The sequence below is a fragment of the Watersipora subatra genome, chromosome 7, assembly GCF_963576615.1.
Source record: "Watersipora subatra chromosome 7, tzWatSuba1.1, whole genome shotgun sequence".
Lineage (NCBI taxonomy): Eukaryota > Metazoa > Bryozoa > Gymnolaemata > Cheilostomatida > Watersiporidae > Watersipora > Watersipora subatra.
This window is the reverse complement of record NC_088714.1, coordinates 43629621-43652701: the sequence shown is the minus strand read 5'-3', so window position 1 is coordinate 43652701 and position 23081 is coordinate 43629621. Positions and strand designations below refer to the sequence as shown.

General features: G+C 37.0%; 1 protein-coding gene across 1 annotated transcript in view; it reads right to left on the bottom strand.

Annotated features, from left to right (window-relative positions):
* Positions 1 to 4280: 4280 nt before the first annotated feature.
* Positions 4281 to 23081, bottom strand: part of LOC137400334 (xanthine dehydrogenase/oxidase-like) — an 83620-nt gene continuing 64819 nt past the window's right edge. The window contains exons 20-31 of the mRNA XM_068086664.1: positions 22728 to 22815; positions 21796 to 21882; positions 17689 to 17880; positions 17054 to 17199; positions 13205 to 13382; positions 12706 to 12834; positions 10109 to 10236; positions 8676 to 8793; positions 6039 to 6158; positions 5565 to 5702; positions 4975 to 5142; positions 4281 to 4769 (exon numbers count right to left, since the gene is read on the bottom strand). Coding sequence (XP_067942765.1) covers positions 4716 to 4769; positions 4975 to 5142; positions 5565 to 5702; positions 6039 to 6158; positions 8676 to 8793; positions 10109 to 10236; positions 12706 to 12834; positions 13205 to 13382; positions 17054 to 17199; positions 17689 to 17880; positions 21796 to 21882; positions 22728 to 22815 — 1546 coding nt within the window. The 3' untranslated portion in view covers positions 4281 to 4715. The remainder of the gene's footprint in view (positions 4770 to 4974; positions 5143 to 5564; positions 5703 to 6038; positions 6159 to 8675; positions 8794 to 10108; positions 10237 to 12705; positions 12835 to 13204; positions 13383 to 17053; positions 17200 to 17688; positions 17881 to 21795; positions 21883 to 22727; positions 22816 to 23081) is intronic.

The window sequence follows — 23081 nt, the reverse complement described above, 5'->3', positions numbered from 1 at the left end:
TACATAAAACGTCATAACTTTTTTATTTACAGGAATAACTACATGAAATTTAAAATACATGTAACTCACACACATAGAAGTCACGACATTTAATATTTCTTGAAGCAGTCACCTTTGCATAACCCTACCGTCGCCGTGGATCATGACCGTCGGCACGTTCAGATTCATCACTATCGCTACCGGTTTCTGACTCTACATCGAAATCATTGGCATCAATATCGCTTCCACTGGAACAAGATTCATCAGTTTCAACCATAGAGTTATCTCCCCCTAGAGTGATAACTACACGAGCGTTTCCGGTGCCAACAAGGAGCGTTTAGGCCACGCCCCTTTTTGTGCTAGTCAGTCGTAGTGATTGACTAGATCAATAACATCAGCCGTGAGAAGGGTTAAACAAGGATCATGAATTTCCAGTTAAGATAGTAATTAATGCTCATATTAATGAAATGATGATTATAGTTTATTACTCTAATATATGCTTATTATCTAAAGCAATTCAATACCTACCAGGTATCGCTAAACATATTATGGAAATGTTTACTTTTTCATATCCATTTCCATCAATGATATACAGCCCCCCCACAGCCCCATATGTTTCCATAAACATAAATATTTCCATAATTTTAGGAAGATGGATATGGAAATTTTATTTTAGAAATATGGAAATGTTATTGAAATGGAAATAATATGGAAATGAATTATGGAAATGCTATGGAAATGAAGTGGGAAATGTTATGGAAATAATATGGAAATGAATTATGGAAATGGAATTAATATGGAAATGAATTATGGAAACTTTATGGAAATGGAAATAATATGGAAATAAATTATAGAAATGTTATGAATATGGAAATAATATGGAAATGAAGTAGGGAAATGGAAATTGTGACATACACGTAATCCCTGATACCTAGTTGACTTGCAAAGGCACTGAATAGATAGTGTTAAGTAAGTGAGTTAATGCAATCAGTTACTCATAGATAAGATAGATAGTCATACTGGGGTTGTATTACATTGGTGTGATGGGAAGCTAATCGACTGCCATCAACTATGAGCTGTACTACCCGAGTAATAAAAAAGTCTTTGGACAGAAAATTTATTTTTATATAACATTTACAATTCTAACTTTTAAACTTCATATCATGAGAAAATATTCTTAAGCAGTTTAAATGAATTAAGAGGAAGAAGAAAACAACTGTAAAGGTTTTCAAGCTTTTTCAAACAACTACAACTTTTAAATTTCATATCATGAACGAAGTTTTTTGTTGAAATAAATTAGGAAAAAAAACTGTAAATGTGTTTAAATGTGAAATAATTAGCAAGTAATGGCTAAATATAATCTGTTTAGCTATGATTACAATGAAAAATTATTTAATAAATAAGGTAATAAAAGAGTCTATTTTATTTTTATATAATTATGATTTAGTATAATTAAGTACGTTATAATTTATTTTTATTTAACATATAACAACGTTTGCCACTTTAACTTTCAAACTTTTTACTTGCTTACATCAAGCAAAGATGTCCACTAACTAGTGGACATCTTTGCTTTAAGCTAGTCTATGTATTTGATTGATATGTATTGAAATCTAATATTACATGCAAGGGCTGTTTGTGAACTGTGGGGTCAATGAATCACTCTACCACCATACAATGTCAATACTTTCAGTTGATGGCAGTCGATTAGCTTCCCATCACACCAATGTAATACAACCCCAGTATGACTATCTATCTTATCTATGAGTAACCAATGATATACAGCCCCCATGTGTGGGGGCTGAATATCATTGGAGTAACTGATTGCATTAACTCACTTAACACTATCTATTCAGTGCCTTTGCAAGGCATGTAGGTATTGAATTGCTTTAAATAATAAGCATTTATTAGAGTAATAAACTATAATCATCATTTCTTTAATATGTGCAATAATTACTGTCTGAACTGTGGAAATTCATGATCATTCTCATGGCTGATGTTATAGTTCTGTCAATCACTACGATTGACTAGCACAAAAAAGGGGCGTGGCCTAAACGCTCCTTGTTGGCACTGGAAACGCTCGTGTTGTTTAAGGCACAGTTCACAGTTATCACTCTAGGGGGAGATAACTCTATGGTTTCAACCACATAATCAGCAATATCTTCCTTGTAGTTGGTTCTAGTAGCAATTTTTCGACGCTGTCGTTTCGTTTGACTTGCCATTGTTTCGATAATAGTTTTAGGCGTAGTAGTAGTTCACGATAGAAGATGTTTTGGTGGTAGTTGATCGCCGTAGGGACCATAAGAACTTTGTTCTTTTGTTAGGTTTGAATGACTATTATAGCGAGCAGAATAATATTATGTCTAGTAATATAAAGCTGAAAGAATATTCGAAGAACTAAACAAAAATATCCAATAACAAAACGACTGACGAGTAATGGCTTTTGAGATTTCCCAAACGACATAAATGTCTCTTTGCTCAAAACTCCGGGGGACATTAATGTCGCATCGCTTACGAAAGGGTTAACACTCCATATAACACTTGGTTAAGAGTAAAAATACAGAGTGATAGGTTGCAGGTTTTAATGATGGAACGAGTCAAATGTAGGTCACTAAAAGTTTGATCAAGTAAGATTAAAGGTAAGGCCACACATTCCAAAAATTTCGAAAGTTTCAGCCACATGCATGAAATATACGAAAAACACTAATGTGTTTGTCCGAAACTGACAGAATTGGCAAAGCTGTAGACGCACACCTAAATCGTCAAAAAAACACTTTCAATTGCTGAACAAATTATTTGCGATTTTAGCGGCTTTCACAGTTTGTTTAGTTCAAGACACATATAAAAATGCCCAAGGCAATACCAACGCAATTCAACATAGTAAATATGATACAACTGATTAAAAAAGCGTGATATTTCTAGCGAAATCTCATCATAAGTGCATCGTATTTACTAAGTCGAATTAAGCTGATATTTTTTTTACATTTTGCTATACGTGTTTCAGACTAAACAAATCGCAAAAGCTGCTAAAATTGCGATCGCTAATAATTTTTTCAACAAATTATAAGCATTTAATCGACGATTTCGGTGTGCATACACAGCTCTGACAATTCTGTGAGTTTCAGACAAATATTTTTTTGCTTTTCATAATTTCGGCCACAATTTCCAAATTTTGCGCCACGTATGGTCATACCTTTATGCTTTGGTCTACAATTTGCTGCTGACATTACATTATGCGGTGATAAGATATGCCATTGAATTACAACGCTATTACTAAGATCATGTCGCAGTGTGTCTCCCACTCAGTCTTCTATGAACTGTTGATGGTAGTATGAACTGCTAAATTGCATGTTTGATGCTAGCATGCCTGTGATATTGATGACACTCATTGCCCCAATGAGACATTGCTGCAGCAGAGATACCAGCTAGCTCTGTCCTAGTTGCCAATCATTTCCTGACTGGTTGTAAAAACTACAAGCTTCATATTACAGCGTAAAAAAAAGCCTGTGGGGCTCCTTTACCAGCGCCATGTGAACCCTCAAGAACGATTCCATAATGTTTGAGATAGATCTTATGAGTGCAGTATAGAGACATGCAACAGTTCATAAGCAAGCGCGAATAGGCTCTGCTTTCTCTTGTCTTCTTGTGCCTTCTATATGAGTGTCTTCGCTAGGAAGCCCTGCCTCCTTATGTATCACCCAGGCTGTCCTGCCTCCTTATGTATCACCCAGGCTGTCCTGCCTCCTTATGTATCACCCAGGTTGTCCTGCCTCCTTATGTATCACCCAGGCTGTCCTAAGTCATGCCGAGCTGGCCTATTCAGTCGAGGTACCCTTCTTCACCTTAACAATAGTGAGACAAAAACTTTTCGAAAACTTAGAATAGTTCAATGACTGCTCAACACTGTGAAGGTGCACACGCAATGTTTCTAGTACCTGTTGGTGGAAACGGCCCTATGGCAGATAAAAATGTTGAGAAAATCAATGAATAAAACAGATCTGCTGAAACAGTTGAGGAATACGGTAGGCGTTACTACGACGTAAATTCCATTTATTGTAAAGAATTTGTAGCTTTTGCTTTCTGCTATGTAATCAATTTCATAAAACGAAAGCATCAAGCTGTTGCAAATTTTCACACTTGATTTAAATAACAAGGGTCAAATAGATAACCTTAAAATTTTCAGTTTGACAATTTGGGCCTAAACGAACGCTTGGAGATATATACCTGCTAGTTTCACATAAAAGTGTAATTTGGATATGTTTAGTTCTGTGACATTGCCAAAACACTGTGTCAAGGTCTTTTTTGATACAGCATTTTATTTGCATAGTTGAAATTGCATAACAGTGGCACAAAAGAAGCATTAGGATGCATATCTAAATCATCAATATGAAATGCTAGCAATAAAATTATCACCATTTTTCAACCAGTGATGTTGGTTAAAATATATGACACACATGTATTAAAATATAATATAAAAAGCATGGAAGCCAAAGTATAGCAAAGGTGCAAAATAGACATTTAATAAAAATATTCTAAAAACTAAAAGTAAATATCTCTGTAGCAATTCATTTAAAGATGCAATGTGACATGAATAGCAATGACATGAAGCAAATCTAATGCTACAGAAATCAAATGTTTGCCAGACTGACATCATACAGCATAGTTGAAGTTGTTAACTTTTATCTAGTCTTCAGGCCAATCACAAACTAGTAAACTTGTTGACTTGGTCTCTCACTGATTTACGGCTCCACAAAGAATGAAGAATGCGGATGACTATGGCTGTCTTTCATAAACTTTAAAAGAAACAAAGAGAACTATGGAGTCACATACTATAGAAGAGCATGAATAAGAAGCACAATGAAACACAGCATAGATATGAGTAATTGCATACAAATGAATTGAAAAAATATTAATCCGTCCATCTTGTAGCATCCTATCCCATCCATCCCATCCCATCCCATCCATCCCACCCCATCCCACCCCATCCCATATACTTACTTGGTCAGTGAGGGTATCAGCACAAGCCATTCGTATTCTTTCTGGAGTGCATGGAGAATCCAGTCGGAAGTTCACATCCTTCCCTGCATCCTTTCTAGCTGCCTGAATTGCTAATTTGATAGCGAAGAAGACTGAAGCTGCCAAGAATAATGGAGGTTCTCCTACAGCCTGAAACATTACAGATCAGTGGTGAAGATCTCAACAATAAGCAGACAACTACAGTATGTCCTAACTAGACATACATACTAGTGTAAGTAACGAATAGGTTGAGTGGACAACAATGCCCTTTCTGTTTAGACTGAGTGTTTGCCATAAAGACTGATGCTTGGAATCTTTATTATACATATTTGCCGTTTCTGACCATTTGCAGAGCTGAAAGTTCATATTCAATATTGTAAAACGATCTTTTATTGATCACTGATCAAAAGGCCGCACACACACATACAGCACTTAATAAAAGTTTTTCATATGCAAATAGTTTTAATGTTCTCAAGCGTCACTCTGGAATTGATCAACCATGTCGAATCAGCAGTTTTGCTTTGATGGACAATATATATGGGTAAATCATGAGTGAAGGTGAAAACACAAACCTTCGATGAGTACACAGCCTTGACATTGGGTGCATCCTTGAGTAATGACACGTTAAACTCTTGCGGTATGTTACCAAATCCTGGTATTTTGTAAGCGCCTGGTCCTCTTGTCAGCAGATGTCCCGTTTTTGACATGATCTGCAAGTGGATCCAAGAGATAAGCGAAGCAACTTTAAGTAAATGAGTAACCTTGACCTTTACCTTGCAAGTAAAGGCATGTATAAAAGTGCCACGAAAGAGAGATGCGTGTAACAGTAGACTAACAGGAAGTTCATACCTACTGACTGTAGATTAACACAGACCTTGTTTTGTTCGAGGCAGAAGAGTCCATAACCTTGAACAAAGCCTCCTTCAACCTGTCCAATATCTATAGCAGGGTTGAGACTCTTCCCGACATCCATAACTATATCTGAGCGAAGGCTAACAGTAGACTAACAGGAAGTTCATACCTACTAACAGTAGATTAACACAGACCTTGTTTTGTTCGAGGCAGAAGAGTCCATAACCTTGAACAAAGCCTCCTTCAACCTGTCCAATATCTATAGCAGGGTTGAGACTCTTCCCGACATCCATAACTATATCTGAGCGAAGGACCTGAGATTACAAATGATTTTAGACCCAGAGCAAAATACTGGGCACAACAGATAGATAGCCAACCTGCTGCAGTGCATCAGGTTGGCTAATACACGAAAAGAGGCGCTTTGGTGAGTATAGTATATTTTTTTCAGTATATAAAATCCAAATATAAGGGTTAACCAACAATAATTTGTCTGAGAACATTTTACGATATAGAGCCTTTTCATTATACGAGAAGTCAAATACACATAAACTGCTGAAGCTGTTCCAAGATCATCTTAAACTCACCCCTTTAGCCTTTCAAAAAGGAAAAACTAAACTTGAATTTTTAATTTAATTACTGTACAGTAAGTGTGACATTGTTGGATTGTATAGTTATCTTTTTTATCCTTTTCAATCAGTTTACAGTCAATGATTACAGTACCCTAGGACACTTTTATTTCGCTAGTATTTAGTTTCATGAGTAGTACACAGAGTAAAATTTCGCTGCAACTTAATTTCGCGGCCCTAATGAGTGTGAAAATATAGTGATGTGAAAATAAATGCAGTGGAACAAACAGATTACATTCCTCAGGTCCAGTTCGCTAATAAGAAAAAAAAATTCAATTTGGGACTCGCTCGTATTTGTAAACCGCAGGTTGAAATGTGTTGGTGAGATCGATAATTCGATTTGATCACTTGCTGCCATTTGTTTCTTAGACTACCATTGGCGTATAGGTCCCTCCCGCCGTGACTTTCACACTCGAGTCCCAAGAAGAAGAAAATAGATAGGTAACAACCAACTTCACAACCAAAACTGTATAACCCTTTCACTGCCATAAACGCATTTATGCGTTTTCTAGGGGCTACTGCCATTAACGCATTTGGCACTTTCTCAGCCATTGCGTGGTAACCTGATTTTATTATTCGTTGACCACATAACCCACGGTCTTTAAGAGTTTTATGAAATTGACAGTGTTGTCCGAAGATTTCTCTATAAAATCAGCCTAAAACAACGAAGCAATTTTAAACGTTTGTTTGAGAATTTCTAATCTAAAAACGAACATTTTTGTGTGAGTTCATTAACTACCGCGCGCGAGTCATAAAACAGGTAACTAGTTGATGATGACAGCATATCAAATTAAGATTTAGATTTTCGTGATTCAGATAATTAAAGCAGCAGCACTGTCGCTGACAGTGGTGAAAGTAATAGTTTTGTAAGAGTAAGGAACATTGTGGAGGATCGTTTTAGCTTCGGATCGATCGTAGCTTCACATAGCTTTATCATCGCGCACAAGTAGAGATACATTGAATTTTTGCATAGCAATATTGGTTAAAATGTTGGGAAAATAAAATATGCAACAAAAATGTTCTAGATAGAGATTGAACTTGAAAAAATACTGTATACATATCATGAAGCAATATCGGCAATTTCGGTAAAATGGCTGGCACTAGGCCGATAGCGAATTTGTACATGGTTGGCAGTGAAAAAGATAATGTGATTGGACCTGATGAGGGTTGATATTGTTTTTGGTTGGTAATAAAATTCATCACTACAATGATTATTCTTCAATTTTATGATTTCACCTACCAGACTTTCATCCTCATCAGTTACAAATTCGGTGACTAAACTGATATCATCTTAATTTGCTTTGCCATGCTGCTCAGTCGGTGTATTAGCTATAATGAGTTTACCAGAAATTTCCCATTGAGCCCAACCACAGACGAAAATTGCCTGCATTTCTTATATGACGATTTTATTGTGGATATCAACGAACAAAGTTATTTAACTTCGCGTTTTCGCTCGTTCGTTATGATAGTTTAGTTTCGCACATGAAATTTTCGCGAGAGAATGACACCGCGAAAATGCGAAAGTTAGATGCCGCGAATACATAAGTGTCCTAGGGTAATTTTATGATAAGTTACAGGGCACGCACACCTTTTATGTAAATTTAGATGATTTTTCTAAACAAAGAAGGTCTATGCAAAAAAGAATTGTATGTCTAAAATACGTAAACAAACATATATTTTTACTATAATAAGAGCATTCTCTAGCTGTAGGTCTGTCTATCCATAGTCAGGGTTACAAGTTAGGATAAAAGATAGCTTTTGACGAAACTCGAACTCGTGACATTCGTGTTGGTAGACGGACACCAATCAACCGCCTTTAAGTATTTCTGAATACTTATACAGCTACTTATTCTCTTTGCTTTAGGCACTGCGGTAGCGGAGCTTGGAATATACTGCAGGTAGTATCCTACCATGCTCAGGAAACCTCGCCACTCCCTGAGCTACCTGGGGGTTAGCCACTCCCGGACTGCTCTCGTTAATAAATAGGCATTCCCAAACCTATACCGGCATCCAGTACAGGCATTCCGGGGAATAATGAGAACGCCTGGGCATGACTGGTATTCCCTGGCATTTCTGCCAGAGAATATCGTACAAGCATTCCCGGTCTGTTCCCGGATCGCCCTACTTACTAAATAGCAACGTGTCAACATCTATCAGTAATCTCTCTGATGATGGTGTAAGAACTTGGCTATCTTCTTCACTCACCTGATGGTCTCCGGTGAGACAGTCTATCTCCACTTCACTCACAGCAGCCCCAGAAGAAAAGTATGAAAATGGGTTCCCTTTGCTTGTTTCCCAGTCCATGCCAACAAGTCCAGGAGTGCTGTAAATTGCATTTATTATGGTGTGAATAGGTGGTAGGAAATACTATAAGAATTTGAACTGTGTAGTGTATAGAAGCTATCTTATTCTATCAAAGCTCTGGACTTTCGTGGCTGGCTGGTCATAGTCTTGGTGCCTTGATACTATCAACCTTGATACAGTAAAACCTTAACTTACAACCACCTTTACCTGCTTTCAACATTCAGCCTTCAACCAGCCTCTATATCTTTATCGTGATATCTACTTACACTTTACCGGCCTTCAACATTTAGGTGATGTTATCTACCTACACTTTACCTGCCTTCAACATTTAGGGGATGTTATCTACCTACACTTTACCTGCCTTCAACATTTAGGTGATGTTAGAGGTCATGTTATCTACCTACACTTTACCTGCCTTCAACATTTAGGTGATGTTAGAGGTGATGATATCTACTTACACTTTACCAGCCTTCAACATTTAGGTGATGCTATCTACCTACACTTTACCTGCCTTCAACATTTAGGTGATGTTATCTACCTACACTTTACCAGCCTTCAACATTTAGGAGATGTTAGAGGTCATGTTATCTACCTACACTTTACCTGCCTTCAACATTTAGGAGATGTTATCTACTTACACTTTACCTGCCTTCAACATTTAAGTGATGTTATCTACCTACGCTTTACCTGCCTTCAACATTTAGGTGATGTTAGAGGTCATGTTATCTACCTACACTTTATCTGCCTTCAACATTTAGGTGATGTTAGAGCAAATGCTTATCTATTGATGATTACTTGGCCTTTTTAAATATAACTCGTTTTTTATATTTTGTTGTTTACATAATGCATTTGTTTTTATCTTACACGCAATTACTAGATATATTTATTGTAAATGTTTAAGTTGTGGAATGAATTAAATGAAATATAGTGCATGCTTTAAAAAATTTTGCTTCAGGATCTGATGGCCTCAACATAAATTGGTAAGACCTTGTGATTTACCTGGATAGCACTGATACCCTTCTAGTATATGACATTAACAAAATTAGCATGTTTTAGCTTCCATATATCTAGCATGAATTAACCTTAAAAATAAACCTTTTTGTTATTTTTACCTAACACTGGCTTTTACTAATTACAATTACTAATTAACTGGCTTTTAGAAAAGTCGTTTTAAAAACCTCAAAATTATATACTTCAAAAAAAGTTTCTCATATGATTGCTAGAGGACTTCAAAATCAGCTTGAGAATTTTCAACCGAATGTATAACAAGAATAGAAACCCTTGCACCATAAATGAGAGAGAAAAATGACCTGAGTGCAATAGAGAAAGCATACCTGTGGTAACCAGTTGCTGATAAGGATATTCTAGACAAATAAGCTGTCGATATCAATTGCTCCCAAGTGTGATCAGGGTTGGCAGTCTTTACAGGTTTCAGCCTTTTATTCAACTTGTTGCAGGCATCCTGGTGTTATAAGATAGTAATACAGAGCGATGCAAGGTATAGTCAATATATGGTAGCTATTGTACTGCAAATATGCCTGGTAAGCCAAGACTGGTAGAAACAATGTCTATTTGATTGGCAATATAAGCGTATGCCAACATGACTGGCAGTAGTATAACATATGTCTACTAGTAACATTAGCATATACCAACATGTCTATCAGTAACATTAGCTTATGCCAACATGTCTACCAGTAATATTAGCATATGCCGACATGTCTATCAGTAATATTAGCATATGCCAACATGTCTATCAGTAATATTAGCATATGTCAACATGTCTACTAGGAATATTAGCATATGCCAACATGTCTACAAGTATTATTAGCATATGCCAACATGTCTACTAGTAGTATTAGCATATGTCAACGTGTCCACCAGTAATATTAGCATGTGCCAACATGTCTACTAGGAATATTAGCATATGCTAACATGTCTACCAGTAACATTAGCTTATGCCAACATGTCTACTAGGAATATTAGCATATGCCAACATGTCTACCAGTAACATTAGCTTATGCCAACATGTCTACTAGTAATATTAGTATATGCCGACATGTCTATCAGTAATATTAGCATATGTCAACATGTCTACTAGGAATAGTAGCATATGCCGACATGTCTACCAGTAACATTAGCTTATGCCAACATGTCTACTAGTAATATTAGTATATGTCAACTAGTAATATTAGCATATGCCAACATGTCTACTAGTAGTATTAGCATATGCCAACATGTCTACTAGTAACATTAGCATATGCCAACATGTCTACAATTAACATATGCCAACATTTCTATATAAGTAATATTAGCATATATACCAACATGCCTTTCGCAGAAATAAAACATCTTGACACAAACTATTGTAAATAATGATTTCCGATTCATTTGATTGTTTACTAACCTACCCTATAGGGTAGATATTACTAATAAGCCAACATGTACATACTAGGAATGTTTACTAACCTACCATATAAGGTAGATATTACTAATAAGCCAACATGTACATACTAGGAGTGTCTACTAACCTACCACATAAGGTAGAGATTACTAATAAGCCAACATGTACATAATTAGAATTGTTTACTGACCTACCACATAAGGTAGAGATTACTAATAAGCCAACATGTACATACTAGGAGTGTCTACTAACCTACCACATAAGGTAGAGATTACTAATAAGCCAACATGTACATAATTAGAATTGTTTACTGACCTACCACATAAGGTAGAGATTACTAATAAGCCAACATGTACATAATTAGAATTGTTTACTGACCTACCACATAAGGTAGAGATTACTAATAAGCCAACATGTACATACTAGGAGTGTCTACTAACCTACCACATAAGGTAGAGATTACTAATAAGCCAACACGTACATACTAGGAATGTTTACTAACCTACCTTATATGGTAAAGATTGTTAATGAATAAATACGTACTTAGAGGCTCAAAATAAAGAAAGCAGGCAAAGATGCAAATAGTACTTTGAGATCAAATGACAAGGCAAATATTCGAACATTTAGACCAGTACCTAAAACAGAGTACTGAAGAACCTTGTGTATATTCAGTACTCGATATCAATATGTGTTAGCAAATAAAACTTCACTTAAGTATCTTTTTGGGAAGCAAGTATAAGCAACAACAATGGCAGCATTATAATGAGATAATTCTTTAGCTATAGGCTATATACAGTGAAACTAGGATAACTCGCCCTCGGATAGCTCAAAAACATGGTTAACTCGAACAAGAACGGATTTGTTCGGTCCGTTTCCATGCAATGATAAATTGCTTTAGATAACTCGACCTTAACTTCGTTAACTCGAACAGTTTTTTGCCCAACGACTACCGAGACGGTTGTTATCGCTTTAGAATATCACTTTATTCCCAGTCATAGAGATAAACATCAACTTTTAGCAGTTCTTAGGCGTCATTATTAGTACTATCGGCAAAATATTTTCGTTAACGACTTTTCTAAAGGTTTGCAAAAAATCAAATTTTACCATACATCCGCTTGGAGATAGCCCTTCGAAAGCAAGGAGAAGTGAGGTAATCTTCAGATGAAATTAATGCACTTGCGACAGTGTTCTCATAACTTGAACGCTCTGATAACTCGAACACTTTCTCTCGGTCCTGTGAAGGTCGAGTTAGCCAAGTTTCACTGTATTTGCTATATGCTACATGCATATGAATGTACTCAAAAGTGAACGATTATGCAACAGCCAGCAATGATATGAATTTGTATTTCAAAATGTTATTTTAAATACCGCTTGAATGCAGAATTTCCAAAATGGGATGCTTTTAGTGTAACTATTGTTAAGTCATAAACATAGCACAAGACAGTTTGATAACACGATGACAAGCTTAAACATGAAGGAGATGATGTTGAAAAACAAAGAAAAAGAGAGTACGACTCCTAATATACCCACCACAACGGCTGCTCCATTAAGATCAGAAGAGACACTGGCAGCAGTTGGTGAAGTATTAGGTACAGTGGCAGTAGAGGTCTCCATGGTGTGTATTTTGTTAGCAGATATACCAAGAGCAGTGCTTGCCACCTGTCCAAAAAAATTTGTTTCCACAAAGACCTTGTTACGACAGTAATAATATGTCATATTATCACTGTTATAACAAATCATATTATTACTGTTTTTGAAGTTCCAACCAAATTATGTTGGAACTTTCATATGATATACATCTCATACACTTTGTTATAACAGTAATAATGTCTTTCAGGCAGCATTCTGTGCTCACAAGTTTTCCGGTTTTACGTCATTTTATGTAAAAGACAACGTCAACAGAATGCTGTTAACAGTTCATTTAGAAAAACAAAATGGTTGTATAAAACCTTCAACTAAGATAGTACGACATTAAAATGTAGACAATGTTGATTACGGTGAAACTAACAAAAACAGTTTATGAACTTACTTGAATCATTTTAGTAAAAAGTCCTTGACCCATCTCAGTTCCACCATGATGTACAAGCACGCTCCCATCTGTGTATATATGCACGAGGGCACCAGCTTGATTTAAAAAAGGAACGGTGAATGACAGTCCAAAAATGGTCGGTACGATGGTTATTCCTCTCTTTTTCCATCGACTTTTGCTGCCAAAGTGATATTCAAGAGTAAAACATTCATGCACGCCCAGACATTGATCTTTAATAGTTATATAACCATCATAGAAAATATGTAACTACATATATTTTTATACTTCAGTACAACCCTTCTCTTTAGATTTATAAACATATTTATTTATGTACACACATGTATACTGTACATATATATGCAGTATATATACCATCAGTTGCAGCCTGACAAGCGGGAGGGTTTAATCACGATTTTCATGATTAAACTTTGCCGTGGCACAGCGTTGTAGTTGTACACAGCGTTGTAGTTGTACACAGCGTTGTAGTTATACACAGCGTTGTAGTTGTACACAGCGTTGTAGTTATACACAGCGTTGTAGTTGTACACAGCGTTGTAGTTGTACACAGCGTTGTAGTCGTACACAGCATTGTAGTCCTACACAGCGTTGTAGTTGTCCACAGCGTTGTAGTTGCCACGATAAAGTTTAATCATGAAAATCATCTAGTTTTAATCTACTATATAAACGGCAAAAAATCTGTCTGTATATTTGTGTGTGTCTACGTTAGTCCACCTTATAGAGTGGTCTTTCCTTTTTTTGATTACGAAGTGATTGTACAAAATGAACTGAATTAATATGAGCAATGAATAAATTATAGAGCGGTCTATTCTTTTTTCGATTTGGTCGTACGAAGTCAACTGAATTAATACGAGTAGTAAATAAATTAATTAAAATTAATAAATTTACTACTCATTAAATAAATTAATTAGTAAATTTAAGTAGTAAATGAGTAGTAAATTAATATTTAATGCCAACAGAAGGTCACGTGAACGTTTGTCTTTTCCGGCCACCTGGACAATTGTTTTCGCTTCGAAAATTACCTACTAAATTTCTACTTCAAAAAGGTAAGTACTTTTCATTCAATGTTGTATTGTCTATGAATTGCCACCTCTCCACTACTTAAAAAAATTGCATTTGCCACTGTTGGTGATAGTAAACATGTTCATTTTCTTCCGCGGCTGAGTTACTTTTATTTTTTCCAGTTACGAGTACTACAGCTACTACAAAATTTGCACGGGTACTCTGAGCGTTGCAATAGGCGACGGTGAGAAGAAAGAGAGCAGTTGGTATCGACTTACCCTCACCCTGCTTTAGCCATGGCCAGCTGTACGTTGCCTGCCCAAAAGTAGGCACAAGCCGAAAACTGCTTGTTCATACACCCGACAGAAAAACAAAAAATGTTGTCTATCCACAAGTGTTGCGTTGAATTGACATTGTGTTATTGTTATGTCATGCTTGCATTGAATTAACATTATGTTATTATTATGTCATACTATGTTCTTCATGTTCTGCTATACCTACATATTATCCACATGCAGCACTTTCTAACATATTTTTCAGTATATACATATTTTCATGCATTCGTTTTCCTCATTGTATCTCATAAAAAGGCTATCATGTTGGTGTTATTGTAAGGTGCTAATGCTGTATCTGCCTTGACATCATACTGTCTGTGCTATGATACATATAAATTTTATCAACACAACCACATTACTGCTGCACTGTTTGCATATACCATGTCAAAACACAGGCTATAGACAAACTGGTGAGCCATGATCAGTGTCTTAAGCATGTAGAAGTCTCCATTCAATAAATGCTGGCGATAGCAAAATATCTTGTACAATTTCTTAAACGATGCGAAATTTTTCAATACAGCCAGTTTGAAGAATTTCAGTTTGCCTAGCAATGTCAATTTCATTATAAGTTCCCTGCCCAAAAATAAGACAACTCCAATTTGAGTGGTTTGAGATTGATGCATTGTAGACTAGCTGTAAAACACATTGCAGACTTCCATTGTTCTCCCCAACATTATTGACATGTATGACTGCATATGTGCATGCATACTCTGATCAGGGCAACAATTTCAGTAGACGGCATATTTTGAGTTGTTTAACAGTATGAAAGACAACTCTCAACAAACCTCTTGCTGTACGTGAATCTGTTCCAGTGGACAGGTAATGCAGCTAGCAATTCGGATTTGAAGTCGTGGCATCACTCGGGGATGCGCGTGAGATCTTTTTTGCCCCGAGTGCGGCGGTAGTCTCTAGGTGTGGTGCTCCGGATGAACGAGTTGGTGAGTGCAAAGTGATCGATTGCGAAGCGATTGAGTGCTTAGCAATTGATTGCGAGGCGATTAATTGCAAAGCGATAGAGTGCGAGGCGATTGATTGCGAGGCAATTGATTGCAAAGCGATTGAGTGCAAGGCGATTGATTGCGAAGCGATTGATTGCAAAGCAATAGAGTGTGAGGCAATTGATTGCGAGGCGAGTGTGAGGAGATTGATTGCGAGGTGATTGACTGCGAGGCGAGTGCAAGCGCGTAATTGTCAACTGCGAGGCGGGTGAAGACTGGTCTGCCGAGTCGAGGACTCGGTGGCAAAAGCGCGCGATCGTCAACTGCAAATATAGATGGGTATGAATAGATGCATGAATCTAGACGCATTAACCTAGAATATTTACTAGATTTTACACGCATCTAACTGTAAAACACATTGCAGATTTCCATTGTTCTCCCCAACATTATTGACATGACATTATGACTGCATATGTGTATGTTTGGAGTTGTTTTACAGTGTGACAGACAACTCTCAATAAACCTCTTGCTGTACGCGAATCTACATTATTCTCATAGACGGGTAATGCGGCTAGTTATATCTATATTGCAGGTAAGTACAGATTAGATATACAAAATTGTTTCCTAACCCTGGTTAACCCATGTGGGTGGTTATTTTTGCTCTAACTCAGGTCTCCTACCAGAGACCTGGGAGTTTGAACACTCACCTCAAGATCTTAGCTGTTCCCAATAGCGCAGCTTTCTTCAACTCACTTGAGTTGATTGCTATCGGTAGCTTTTATGACCAGGTGTTATTGCGCTCAGTGGCCCAATGACTACTGGAATTACAGTTGTTCTTACATCCCAGCATTTTTCAATCTCTTTTCCAAGAAGGAGATATTTCTCTACTTTTTCTTTGCTGGCTATATTGTAGTCACTTGGGTACTGGTTATTTTTATGGCGTTAGTTTCAAAGTTTCATTTACCATCGTAAATTTAAACCGTTTTTTATATATGTACGTGCACTTCGAAGTATCAGGACCGTGTTAAACAAGGAACCATTATTAGCCTGAGACAGTAATTATTTTTATAGCAATGCTTTGAAAGTTCATCTACCATCGTAAATTTAAGCCGGTTTTTACATATGTAGGCTACTTCCAAGTAGAAAGACAGCGTTAAACAGAAAACTGCTACTAGCCTGAGACTGTGATTGATAATTGCTATGGTGTTGCTTTCAAAGTTTCAAAGAAAAATACAAAAGGCTTTGGAATTGGACGAGAGAATTAATTCTTACTGGTATAAAAGATTCATTATTAATACAATTGTGTGCACACTTTTCTACTGATCAGTTGATAATATGGGCTCGAAAAGATTAAATAATGTCAAAGCGGCGTTCAAATGGAGGTGGCGGTCTATTTTTCAACCCTTCTCTCATGGTGGCGGTCATTTGGAGGTGGCGTTCAAATAGAAGTGGCGTTCAATTAGGTTTTACGGTAAGCTGAATTTTAATACCTGGGCAACGCCGGGTAGCACAGCTAGTGAGTGTGCATATACCACATTTACTTGATCGATGACTACCTGTTGTAGGCACAGATCTCCTCCTGCCGCTTGCGGTAGTCACTTTGCTCAAGTACTTGGGTCCAACATCTCTTTACTGTACAATTAGTCAACAGTTGGCCGTAGTGTGTTACATCACCATCTTCACACAGGTGCATATCCCGAAACTATCAAGGTAAACCATAACCATTACAGCAAACTATGGAATACACATGATCATCTGCATGGCCTGCATACCATTGTAGCCTCACTGTGGCTCACTGCCATTCAGCTTAGTATCACACCTTAGTAGTCTCACACTGGCTCACTACCACTCACCTTAGTAGTCTCACACTGGTTTACTACCACTCACCTTAGTAGTCTCATACTGGTTTACTACCACTCACCTTAGTAGTCTCACACTGGTTGACCACCACTCACCTTAGTAGTCTCCCACTGGTTCACTACCACTCACCTGAGTAGTCTCCCATTGGTTTACTACCACTCACCTTAGTAGTCTCCCACTAGTTGACCACCACTCACCTTAGTAGTCTCACACTGGTTCACTACCAATCACCTTAATAGTCTCACACTGGTTGACCACCACTCACAATAGTAGTCACACTGATTCACTACAACTCACCTTAGGACTCTCATCAAAGTTCACTACGACTCACCTTATCACCTGGTATATCCAGTCTAGACGCAATTTCAGACATAATGTGCTCTATTACAAACATTCCTTGTGGCCCTCCAAAGCCTCTAAAAGCTGTGTTACTTGGGAGGTTTGTCTTGCACATCCAACCTTGAACTCTCATGTTGGGAAAACTATAGGAGTTGTTGGAAGCAAACATTGCTCTTTCTAACACCTAAAATAGTATGCTACATCTATGCAGGGCATAAAGGTTTGACAGAATTTGTGTATTAAATAGCAAAGCAATGACTGAGATATGATGTTCGCTTTAACACCATGTTAACCCTTGAACCCTGACAGCTGGTATTTCAGCATTGTGTAGCGCGTGTCAAAAACCTTGATGGTTGGTATACCGGCATTCACATGGCTCTGTTTACAAATGGTGTTTACAATTAACAGTCCAATCCAATCAAATTAATTCTTACATAGAGCATTAGACCAAAAATTTTGCTTCCATTTTTTACCATTTTTGAAAATGTTTACCAACTTCCTTCTTAATTTTAGTGCAAGAATAAGGTAAAAAAACTTGTTATGACTCCTGTCTTACATGTAGATGCAGTAGATGATAGTGATGCAGATGAAAAATAACGTAATACTAACTATAATTTTGTTGATGACTTTGAGTCAGATAACAATGACGAAAATGTGCTTGATGAATATAATACTGCTAACATTTCTGCCACACTCAGAAGCGAGAGTTACGCTGAACCCAGAAATAATACCAGTGCCAATAACCACAACTATGATTGCGCAACTTCCACAATAGGCCAATAACTAACAATGCTAGAAAAATACGCAGAGGCAAGAATAATCAGGCTGGAAACGACACAGGACCAGATCCTATAGAGAGATGGAGGGTGGTCAATTCAGGAGACAGGGTTATCAACCGACACCCAATGGAGACACTCTTGGGTGGAATGTAGATCCTTTAATTGTTCAACCGTTACCATTTACTTTAAATGAAAACCTTGACATAAGGAAGTGCCTCCTAGACTTTTTGATAACATCACGTCTTTGAACTTTTCTGGATTGAGGACTTGTGGAACCTAGTCGTAGTCATAACTAATTGACAAGCTGCAGCTGTCAGAAAGGTAACGACTAATAATTACTGCATGTAGCTAAATCATCCAAAAACTTGATGCTCCCAGAGCTCAAGACCTTCTTTGAAATAAAAATACTAATAGAGACGATTGTGCACAAGAATAGGTATGAGTCCTATTTCCCTTTTGAGCACCATCATGGAATAACGTACACCTCTGGCTTTAGTAAAATTGTCTCGTGATCATTTCTTTGGTACATGTTGCATTTTGTTGATGAAAGGGAATCCAACCTTGACAAAAATGAAATAATCTACAAGAACAGACCAATTATTGTTTATCTGCTGAAAAAATTTAAACACTTTTATGTTACAGCACAGCAATTTTCTTTAGATGAAGGGATAAGTACAACAGAAAAAAAATTATCTATAAGACAGTGAATAAAGATAAAGTCTATCAAACGGGGCCTAAAATCCTTTCTCCTCTGTGAAGTGAAAACTTGGCAGATTGTTAATGCTGAAATATACACTGGGAGGTATGACGATACCACAGCTTTCAAAGAACTTGGGGCTACAGAAAATTTGGTGACCTGTACCAGTGCACCATATGCTCGACAGAACTATATTTTGTAGACAGAAGGGTTCTACACATCTGTGGCTCTTTGTGAATATGTCTTACATAGATGTGGGACTCTTATGACCGGAAAAGTGATGACAATTAGAAAGAATTTTCCTAAACAGCAAGTAGTTAGGCCAAAGAACCGAGGTGAACACAAGGTACTCTTCAATGGAAGCTGTGCGGATATTATCTGGTGTGACATGAAACCAATATATGTTATTACCTCAAACGATGTTACTGAACCAGCTGGGCATGTGTTGAGGTACAATGTCAGAACTCACATAAAGAAGCGGGTTGCCAAAAGGATGTAAAATGTTCCAATAGGTACATGGGTGAAACTGATAAAATGATCAGCTCAAAAGATTATAGTGCAGCCGATATCATTACAGCTGACCAAGAAGGTTGAATGTAAAGCTCTTCATGTGGGCTGTGTACACCTCTTATGCAATCTATAGAAAACTGGTCTCCCAGTTCAGACTGCAAGGGAGCTTTACTTTTTCATCAGTACATAGAGAAATTGCGCACATAACTTGTAGAGGCTACAAATGAGATGCTTCTATCTATCCTGGACATTACGTTTGGGCAGGAGGATGTCTGCAGAATGTTCAGATGAAACCAATTCACCTAGTAGAATGAGCAAATGTATTTTAACAAATCACAAGGGTGTCGGTTGCTTTGAAAAACATTCCTGAGCAAAGAAACAGAATGCTGAGGCTTCATATGCAGATTTTCTAAAGCTTCAAAAGACTGTGTGTGCACAAGTCATCTTTATGCGACGTTTTCTTCTGTATCGGAGTAGGAGATGCCAGGGGTTTCAGAGCTCACTACACCAAAGAGAGATTATTGGACCTACATTGAAGCACTGAATGATTGTTCTACTTCTTGTTGTAGTCAGCAGAAAATTAAACCATTGAATCTACGTTTTCAGAAACTTTTTTCCATCATTTTCTCAAAATTTGCTAGAATCATGAATTTTGACAGTTTTGTGCCTAAAAATTTTTTTTTTAATTGGAGACATTTGCAGTGTGTTGTAGTTGCACTTGTTTTCCAGTGTTTCACTAAATACCATTTGATTACGAGCAGATTTAGATACGGTGCACCCCAGGTTACGACTTCCCTGTTTTAGGATTTTTTCGCCTTGCGATGTAGAACATGACGTTTTTTTTCCGTCCCCTTGTTATGACATTTTTTTGTCATATGGCATCAACAAAAATGTCTTTCAAAATTCAAACTTGGCGGTCGATGTACTGAATGAATCGGAAAACCAAAGATGCCAATATGTTACTCACTAAAAATCCCTCTCCCAATGCCTCAAAGAGGTACGATGCTTGCTTTTTCTCAGTTCAGCATTTTTCGTGTTTTGTAAATGCTTGACATTGCATGAATGAAAGAAAAATTAGTGAAAAGTAAACGAAAGTGACAATTTAATGTGAAATCTAGCATTTAGTATAGTGCTTACTATAAACTTTCACTCATATACGTATATAACAACATATATAACTTTGATTTGTTAGTCATGGGTACTAAGATTGATAACGACGTTAAAGGAAGAAGAATCATAACCATAATCATAAGCAGATCATAACCACTAAATACACTAAAGTTAATGTAGGTTAATATACTATTATGCTAATAATTTTTAATATGTACTGTACGTAAATAAAATTTTGATGTCTTTTACCAGGGGTGTCTGCATTAGATACTTAATAGGGTTTCTATATCCCTCTATACGACATTTTTGCCTTATAATGCCAACACTGCAACAAATTAATGTTGTATATTAAATAAGTTTCAAAATGTCCTGTTTTCTGGAAACTACCCAGGGATACTGACACACATTGATAAGGATGGCCAGGGTTGAAAGGGTTAAGCTTCAGCAGTCTTTGGTTCATCTTCACAGTTCATCAATTCCTACTGATTATTTTTGCTTTGTCGAATCTTTCTTATATATGTAGCTCCCTTGATAACTCATCTCATCTTGTTCATCGCTTACCTTGTTCTGTTCATCGCTTACCTTGTTTTGCTCATCACTTACCTTGTTCCGTTAATCACATACCTTGTTTTGTTTACCATGAATCTTATTCTACTTATCATTTACCTTGCAGTCTTCACCATCTACGTCATTGTGCATATCTGTTATTTGACTGTACACATTATTTTGTTATCTAGTAACATCATCTCAATAACTGTTCACTTTTGACAGCCAATTTTTCATTTGCATGACTTATGGCTTACCTTGAGCTCCTGGTATTCACACTGACCTAAATATACAGAATATTCATATTTTGCCTTACTTTTGCCTTCTGTCGCACCACCTTCTGTCGCACCACCCTTATCACTACTGAAACAAACTTGTAACGAACAAAACTAAGAAACTCTACAGAATAACTAACATGACTACATGTTGCATTTCGTTATAATAAAAATGACCCTACCCCTAAAGAAAGGTCCATTGTATTACCGACGTTAGCATATATCTCCACATCGATTGCATGAACTCTACTGGTGTGATCCAGCCCAACCTACAAAGGAGAGGGTGATCATCAGTCAGTGGCAGCATAGAAACTTGATAAAGCGATTGCAGAGAGATAATCGGCCACCGCAGTATAAAACCTGTAAGTACAATGAAAGTCATCAAAGAATCGACTACAATGTCTTAGCCGCTTTGCATAGGATTATGCCACTACTGACAATATTAAAACAGCAAAGAACAGAGTTGTTTCCATAGCAACCGAATAGCAAATCAGCCTAACCACCTGTGTGAGCTACTTCTAAGTAATATCATATTAACATCAGTTTTTGTTTTAGAATCATGTTACATAGATAACACGTCTTAGATTGTTACGTCTTGATCAAAACTTGTTGAATTCATAACAACAGACAACTGTTGAAAGAGAAAGCTGATTTTAAAACCCATGATCATTTCATAACGTTGAGTATGCTGGTTTACTCGCTTGTTTTTTGACATTCAACAATTGTTCAGAGTTTTCAATAAGTATTGAATAAGGCAAGCAACTACACAAACAGATGACTCTTCCTCAGATAAATTGTAGTCTGATGAGTTCTGATTCTAAGCGAACAAGGAGCAAAAAAGATTTGAAGGAAGGAACTTTGACCAAGACAATTGCTATTATGCTATGATACTTTTGGTACTAGTAAAAGCAGCATAACCATAGATAGCTGGTTTAATGAGTTAGATACACTAACAAAAAACTAAAATGCTACACAAACAACTCAGTTTCCGACAGTATTTTTGGGTCAGACTCTACTAAGAACATTTAGGAGGTGCTTCAATAGTGATCAAATAACGACAAGCCAAATAGTGAAATGATGTTGATTTGATCAGCCCTCTCTAATATATGATTACCCGGTATTTAGCCGACATTGGGTGCCTTCCTCCAGTAATTATCATGTCTTCATCCCTGTCGAGCATACACCTAACAGGTATTCCATGCCTGCAACACAGTCATCTTAGGAACAATATGAAGAGTCACCAGGGCATATTCATAGCGCTACTATAATAATTATGAGGTGCATGAATCCCTCCAATTCACGAAGTCTCCAATAAGTCAGGGTAGCAAAATAATGTTTAGTCATATACAACCGATACAATACTAGTTGATGTATGGTCGATAGCTTTAGTGTCAGACTGCATAACAAGGCTGCGTCTATTCTTCAAGAGAAAATTGTTATTGAACTACAATCGATATAATATTTCATA